The sequence below is a fragment of the Malania oleifera genome, chromosome 12 (genome assembly GCF_029873635.1).
Source record: "Malania oleifera isolate guangnan ecotype guangnan chromosome 12, ASM2987363v1, whole genome shotgun sequence".
In the NCBI taxonomy this organism is placed as follows: Eukaryota; Viridiplantae; Streptophyta; class Magnoliopsida; order Santalales; family Ximeniaceae; genus Malania; species Malania oleifera.
This window is the reverse complement of record NC_080428.1, coordinates 87407543-87415625: the sequence shown is the minus strand read 5'-3', so window position 1 is coordinate 87415625 and position 8083 is coordinate 87407543. Positions and strand designations below refer to the sequence as shown.

General features: G+C 34.8%; 1 protein-coding gene across 5 annotated transcripts; it reads right to left on the bottom strand.

The window, feature by feature from the left end:
- Nucleotides 1–274: 274 nt before the first annotated feature.
- On the bottom strand, nucleotides 275–5353 carry LOC131145158 (protein NRT1/ PTR FAMILY 6.1). Of its 5 annotated transcripts, none has more exons than XM_058094263.1 (5): nucleotides 4603–5353; nucleotides 3262–3513; nucleotides 2505–2722; nucleotides 1689–2269; nucleotides 275–1319 (listed from the first exon to the last, which is right to left on the bottom strand). In XM_058094263.1, the coding sequence occupies exons 2-5, from the start codon at nucleotides 3500–3502 to the stop codon at nucleotides 434–436; spliced, it is 1926 nt and encodes a 641-aa protein (XP_057950246.1). In that variant the 5' UTR covers nucleotides 3503–3513; nucleotides 4603–5353; the 3' UTR covers nucleotides 275–433. The 5 variants fall into 5 exon arrangements, with proteins under 5 accessions (XP_057950246.1, XP_057950247.1, XP_057950245.1 ...); XM_058094264.1 differs by having other exon boundaries at nucleotides 4146–4621; XM_058094262.1 differs by lacking the exon at nucleotides 4603–5353 and adding an exon at nucleotides 4328–4596.
- Nucleotides 5354–8083: the final 2730 nt, after the last annotated feature.

The window sequence follows — 8083 nt, the reverse complement described above, 5'->3', positions numbered from 1 at the left end:
CAAGACGGATACCACAATTTACTTATAATAACAGTCATTGCCCGAGCAAAATCTGTTCCAATTCTTTTAAATCTGGTCCAGTTTTTACCGAAAAAGGAATCTTACAAAACACACCTCAAAAGGATTTTTGATTTAGGAGTCTCTCCCCCTTGCAGTCTTCCAATTTAGCTTATTTTTGTCTCAAATTTTGGGCACTGGGCAGTAGCCCTTGTTTGGCCATGATTAAATAAAGACTCGGTGTAATATAACAGGGAAGACGCACAAAATCAATCCATATCAAAAGGTTCCCAAAACCATAAAAATACTTCCACATATCTATGTAACATTGGCACCGCTGATCAATGCATGACATTCATCAAGTACAAAGTTCCTAGTTTATGTTTCACACATGGCTAGCTGACATGGGAAAGAAATTACACATCCAATCCCAAATTTAACTATTCACTGATGGGTTGGTAATTTGGTTGGTTGCAACTTCTTTCCCTATTTCAAACCCTTGCTCTTTCCTGTACTTGTACCTGTGCGCTGAATACAGAAACCCACAGAAATTGATCAAACTCAGAACCATAAGCAACCAATAAAAATAATCGAATTTACCCGTATTTATGTTTTGGGACAGCCAGGATGGCCTCATATCCCCTGGGTTCCCCGTGATGGATTTAACAATGTTGTTCAATATTGTGGCTGCAAAGCAACCCAAACCACCAGCCACAGCAGCATAAGCAGACCCTATGCTCCTCATAGCATCTGGGGCCTCCTCATATAAGAACTCCAATAGTCCCACAATGCAGAAAACTTCAGCTATACCAATCAAGCAGTACTGGATCAACAGCCAGTAGGCACTCAACTCCGTCATGGGAGTAAGAAAACTAGCCTCATACCCGTGCTCTAGTGCATAGTTTCTTCTGTACCTCTCAAAAATGCCAGCCCATGCCACGGACAGGATTGAAACAGCCAAACCAATGCCCACCCTTTGAAGTTGAGAGGCCCCGTGGGGATGCCCCGTGATGCATCGAAACAGTGGGACAAAGATGAGGTAGTAGAGAGAGAGTATGAGAAATATGCTGAGACCAGGGAAGACAGGCATGCAAGTGACAGGGAGTTTCAAATGACCTATGCTGGTGTTCAGGGTATATGCCTGCTGAACTGATAGGGTAAGGAACTCAGTTAAGATCAGACTAAGCGTTATTGTGCAGGCTGGGATTGGGATGAGTTTCAATAGGATCTTGACTTCTTCTACTTGGGTCACAGTGCAAAGCCTCCAAGGACTTGGATTGACACCCTCTCCCTTCAGTTGCAGGGCAGCTTTGTCAAGACATCTACAGAGCCAAAAAACTCAAAACAATCATATGCCAACAGACATATCTGGGCATTAACAATTCATTCAGGAAAACCCTTCCACCCACCAAAAAAAAAAAAAAACGTGAAGAGAAGGATCTTCCATTCATAATAATAGAAGTTAAAATCTTTTAAGAAACACCTATTGGTAGTTTTTTCCTTCCGATTGTCTAATGGATGGTTTAGCACAGGCCCAGGCCATGTGCATTGTTTATTTCTCTATTAAGGCTAGTTCACCATGTTTCCTAGTGCTTAAGCCAACTGAAAATTAAATATATCTAGCCATCTGCTTCAGTAAGAAAACTTCCATGGATATGAATATAGAAAAGTGGAGAGAAAAAATCCCATACCTAAAATCATTGGTGTGAGCTATCTTCCCACTGCCCTTTATGGCGGATCTTTTGCCTGGAACCTCATACAGGCCCACTAGCTCACTGCTAGAGAACGAGGCATGTCTCTTCCGAAAAGCCGCAATCAGGACTTGGGCAACACGGGTGAGGGGGCTGCCTCCTGGCAACCTGTGCCTGTACAAAGGAGTACCAATGAAGAAGATTGTGTTTGATATGCCCATTGCTATGGCCAAAGCCCCAAATGCAGGTCCCCATCCGTATTGCCTTTGAATGTAGACAACTGCAGTGAAGGCCACAATTGCCCCAATTGTGACTGACAAATAAAAAAAGTTGAAAAACCTATCCAAGTGAGCCTTGTAATCCCTGCTTCTTTCGTCAAACTGATCGGCCCCAAAAGAAGAAACACAGGGCCTAATACCTGCAGCTCCAAAGCCAGTTATGTAAAGGACCGTATAAAGGTACAGCATCTGCCATGGTTTTGCAGGCTCACAATTTCCCAAAAGCAGGGACAGCTTATCACACTGATCTTGGTTTGGCACCAACACATTCATTGTTCCACATAATGTTATTCCTGTCAAGCCCTCCAGAAGAGATAAGGAAAACATTCAGTCATAAAGAGCACATTCCTGCAATTCTAATTGAAGGAAAGGAAGATGCACACACAAATCAAAACTAGAACTCCATCAAAGAAGACAGCAAAGGCACTAAACAAAATCTACTTGTCATGAATGATAAACAGATAAATACAGAGAAAACACATTCATAAACTCTTGATATGATATCATGTTTGTATGTAATTCAGAAAAGAAAACTCACCGCAAGATATATTGTAGTAAAAATTGCTATTGTCCAGTATCGGCCAAGATAAGCATCAGCTATAAAACCACCAAGCACAGAGGATGCCTGGGATATCCCTAGGAAATTGTTAACGGCATTTGCTGAACTGGTAAATGGTCGGTGCATGACATTGAACATAAAGACTACCATGTTGACAGATAAGCCAAAATAAGCCATTCTCTCTGCCATCTCATTCCCTGAACAATCCCAAAGTCAAGCTTGCGGGTTAACAGGCATAACCCAAAAGGCTTAGGTGGAAACAAAACCAAGTGAAAATTTTGAGTAAATTATGAATTGCACACTTTCTTCATTTTGGAATTTAATGAATTTTTTATTTACAATTCATATTTTCATTGGCCAACAAAAAGAGCTAATGCACCATAGAACAATAACAGAGACACTGCCAGCTATTAGCTGAACACAACTTAACACAACCTAATCTACCCAGATATCATCCTCAATGGAGTAAGAACCGGAATTTCAATTAAATATTTTCACAATAATTTGCATTATCATGCATATCGTTTGGTTTAAATATAGAATTTATGCTGCATTTAGGAGCATGAATTGGTTGAATCCAAAGAAAATACAAATTTCTATTGTGCTTCATCCAAATCTAAATCTAAGGCACAAACTCTATGCTTTCAAACACTGATAATATTTTGCATATGAGCATAAGCTTCAAAGCAGAGAGACAAAATTTCCAATAATGCATAAAAGAACAAGGCAGTGTTACCAAAGATGAAGAAAGCAGCAATCCAACCGCCAGTCCTGGACAGATCGGTAATTGGTTTGCCATGGATATTTACTGGTGTAGTTCCTCCACTATAGCCACCTCCAAATGCTGTCCGCACATCATCAGACTCAATGAAGTAGATACCAAGCTTCTTTCTCCGAAACGACTCAGAACTCCCATCCAGGTTAGCTGCTGGGGTCTTGGGCAGATCTTCTGGTGATTTGATTTCTCTGGTACCCATCCCTCAGCCCCCTGCAAAACATAAATTAGTACCCTTTTTTCGCCTAAAAAAACCATATTGCACGCATACATGCATGAGATCAAGGGATGACATAGGCACCCTTGAAAACCATAAATTAGAACAGTTATTATCCAAAAAATCATTGAAAGAAAAACTATATCCTGCACTTATATATGCATAAGATCAAAATGAATCAGTACACACTCTTTCCTCTAAAAAATTATTAGAAAAAAAAAAAAAACCATATCCCCATACTTACATGCATGCATGCATAAAATCAACCATATATTAGTACAGTCCGCCACTCCCCCTCCCCCCTCCCCCCAACCACCACCACCGAACGAAATTAATAAAAGTATTCTCCGTGCTTACATGCACGCATAAGAAATCGAACATAATTAGTAGAATTTCCACACCCCCCTCCCCTTCTCTCAAACAATCATTAGCAGAAAAAAGGATATCGCGCCCCCCCCCCCCCCCCCCCCCGGCGGCAACACACACACATAAAATAAAACATAAATTAGCATTGTTTATTTCCCCTAAAAAAAATAATTTAAAAAGAAACCATGTCCCAAACGTATATTCATCAGTTCACCAGAAAAAAAGAAAACGAAAAAAAGGGAACACCATTTTCTAAACTTACAAGCAAACACAATCGTTTTGACCCCTGAAAGCTCTCCGTTTGAAACCCAATTTGAAATTAAGCCCACAGATCAATTCGAGGGAAAGATCTTAGGACGCGTTCACGGCCGAAAGTTTAGTAAAAGTATGAATTTAGAGTTTTTGAGAAGAATCCACCCACCATCCATGTTCATGAATACCTACTTGCTTGAACATATACAGGAAAATCTACAGAATGCGCGCAACTACAAGGTAACCAACTAGATCGAGGAAGAAGGCCAGAAGCACAGTCAAGCACTCATCTTAATGGATCCGCTGGGCTTGATTAGAAAGATGCCGGAGGGAAAACAAAGGGGAGGGGGGAGGGGAGTAGACAACAATAATAAAGGAGGTCCAACCGACTCGTGAAGGGCCAATAAAGATGAAGATGAATGAAAGCAGTAATTAATGGAGTGAAAGAGAAGGGCGTTAATGCGTACCTGTGCAGGACGTTCCCCATACAAAGTAGCCTTGGTTGATTTTAAATTATAATTGAAAGCTGTCCTCTGTCTCTGTTCTATTTGGGGCCACTCCCTATATGTTTCCATCTGTTCTCATTGTGCCCATGGCTCGAGAGGGGTTCGATTGAAGATTGAAAACTAAAAAGTGGCGGATTATGAATCATCAAATTGAATGGCCGTCACGGTTGAGTGTTTCTGGTTGACCGACCCTCATCTTCATTAATTGATTCGGCAATATTGGGAGAAAAAAGAACCAAAAAAAAGAAACTTGCGAATTTTCTGAATGATCGGCGACGCGCAACATCAACAAACAACAGAGAGATGTATAGGGCTGAGTCTAACAGAAGATTGAAAGAAGGAAGGAAGCTAGCGAGCTATGGATTGCATTTAACACAAGTGAGGATTATATTCCCTTTTGAGTAGAAACCATTGTACTCTACGAGGGGTTATCTACAATAGCCGGTTATCTACAAAGGCCGCACCTACACCACCTCCTCTGTCCTGAATGCTGACCCGCCATTGCCAAAGCTGGCTCCAAAACGATCAGGTTCGAATGATTCACAGAGAGCGGGGTCAATTCTCTGTGTGCCTGACCACGATAGGGAAGTTGAAGATTGACACACCGCCAACATCCGACAAGGCAAGGATCGCTTTCGCGGGCAATGGGTCATATCTTACATGGGGTTTGAGCTCTCCCTTGCTGATTATTTGAATAGTAAATTAAGCAATAAATTTGATTTAACAGAAGAATGTTGCCGTGACAAGAATGCCAAAGCTGATATTGATGCTTAAGGTTTGAGGTTTTTTCGGATTTATCCTTTTTTTTTTAAAATATATATTAAATAATGCATTTTTCTGAAATTATTTTCTCAAAAAATATATTATTTAATATATATATATATTAAAAAATGATAAATTAGGAAATAAATTCTTTTGCGTAATAAATCGAAAAATAAAATCTTCAATATATTTTTTAAAAAAATGATAAATCGAAAAATAAATCTTCTGCGTAATAAAACAAAAATTAATTCTTTCTCTTATTACTTTTGGAACAATAAATTTTTGGAAAAAAAATTCCTATTTAATTATATTTATTTTTTTCTATTTAATATATTTTTTAAAATTTTTTTACTTAAAAGTATTGTTTTGTTTCCTAGATTTAAAGATTCTTTTTAAAACGATATAGAAATGGGATAATTAAGTGTGAAATATTTTTATTTAGTATGTCTTATATCAATATAGAAAATGTATAGACGATACCCATTTTTCTATTTAGTTCATAACAAAATTAAAATTTTTACACAAGATTCTCATGGGTTGCATGAAATTAAAATTTTCATATTTTGTGAGCATTGTCATATGTGAGCATAAAGATAAGAGTGTCATATTTTTTAAAATTTTATATTCCTCAAAGTATAAAAATTGCCATCATATATGACTTTCTAATCACCAGTTATAAAAATAAATATCATGAAGACTTTAAAAAAAATTAAGGGTCTATTTAGTTATGGAAAATATTTTTAATTTTTATTTTTAGTTTAAAAATATATTTTAAAAATAGCTAATTTTTCATTTTTTAGAATTTTTTTTCTAAAATAAATTAACAGTATAAAAAATTTGACACTATTTTCTTGTAGAAATAGTTCTATTTTTTTTTATTTTTTAAATAATTAAAAATGGCGTTCTTTAATTTTTTAAAGTCATATAGAAAATGTAACAAATATTTTTTACTGTTTTTAGATTTCTAACTCTTATTTTGTTAATTAAGACTTGAGAGCATGCACTCATATATTAAATTTTGATTTGTGAATTTAAATCCAAAATTTGTGATAAAAAATATTAACTTATATAATTTAATTTTTTTTTAAAAATTACTTTAATAATTATTTAAAAATCTAAAAATTACAAATAAAAAATTATTTTGACTTTTTAAACAAAATATTTATTTTCTAACTATTTAATATGAATCTTAAAAACTAGAAAATCAAATAAAATTTTTATAATTTTTAAAAATAAAAATATTTTCCACAACTAAACTATGGTGGTGCTTGATAATTGAGACTATAGGAATTGAAATTGAAATAATTGATTCTCGTTCCTAATGTTTGTTTATTGAAAATCTCATTCCAATTCCGCTTGTACAATGAGACTTCCCCTTTTGTCTATATTTTGATTCCTACCTCTTACTCTGGAATCAAATTCTGATTCTTGAAAACACAATATTTATTATAATATGACAATTTATATATAATATATATTACATAAATTTTAAAAATAATATTAACATTATGATATCATTATTAATATTTTTATTATATATAATAATATTATAGCATATAAAAATTTATAGAAAGTATAATTCAATTTGAATGTGACTCCTGTCAATCAATGTTATTTTTGTTTCATTTCCTTTATGTACTAGTAATACCATTAACTAAATCCAGCAGACAAACTAACGCATTTTTACCCATGACTGATTGTGGCAAGCTAATGCGTAATAAATTCTTCTAATGGTATTTCTGGAATGACACGTGGCAAATCTCGCTACCATAAAAGAATTTATTTCCCACTTTATTACGCAAAAGAATTTATTACACAGAAGATTTATTTCTCGATTTATCATTTATTTAAAAAATATATTAAAAGAATTTATTTCTCGATTTATTACGCAAAAGAATTTATTTCCTGATTTATCATTTTTTAAAAAAAATATATTAAATAAAATCTTTTTTGGGAAAATAATTCCCGAATGACATGTGGCGAAGTAGCAAGACTTGCTTGTTTAAATCTCGCTGCTTCAAGTAGTGAGATTACGTCAGAGTTATTTAGAAAATTATTTTCCTAAAAAATGTATTTATTTAATATATATTTTTTTAAAAAAGGATAAATTTGGAAAAAACTCCTTAAGATTTAGTATTTATCATAACAATGGTTTGACTACTTTTACACCTTCATACATTCTTTTACATATTTCTAATGTTTATGTTAATGGTTATTAGTTGAATAACTCATCATTTAATGCACATAGACCCACAAATCTTACCATTTGGGCCTTAAGTAATGTCACCAATGTATGGTGAAGATGACATTAAAAATTTGTCCCTCGTAAAGAAAAATTCAGTGAAAGTTATTGTAAGCCAAATCTATTTCATATTGAAACTCTTTAGTATGGCTCAGCATATAAGAGAATTAATGGAATGCTCAAATTTGAAAGTAAAATCTCCCAATAATCTATGGTTATATATATGCTCAAACAGATAGTTATTGTATTCAATATCTTCTTTCTGGTAACATATTATGCGTAGTAGAATTAGGTTCTATAGTTTCTACCAATTACAAGTATCCTATAAGCTTCTCTTTCCTTTTGAATGCACAAAATCAAGTTAATTCATTTTAAAAGCCTGCATGGAGGTATTGACTCACTTATTTCCTACAGATTGCCGAGATGAATGAAGTTATA

Coding starts and splice junctions, on each gene's coding strand:
- LOC131145158 (XM_058094263.1), bottom strand. CDS start 3,502: ATGGGTACCAGAGAAATCAAATCACCAGAAGATCTGCCCAAGACCCCA. Junction 2,723..3,261: donor TGCTGCTTTCTTCATCTTTG/GTAACACTGCCT, acceptor GGGATTGTTCAG/GGAATGAGATGGCAGAGAGA. Junction 1,320..1,688: donor GCTCACACCAATGATTTTAG/GTATGGGATTTT, acceptor TTGGCTCTGTAG/ATGTCTTGACAAAGCTGCCC.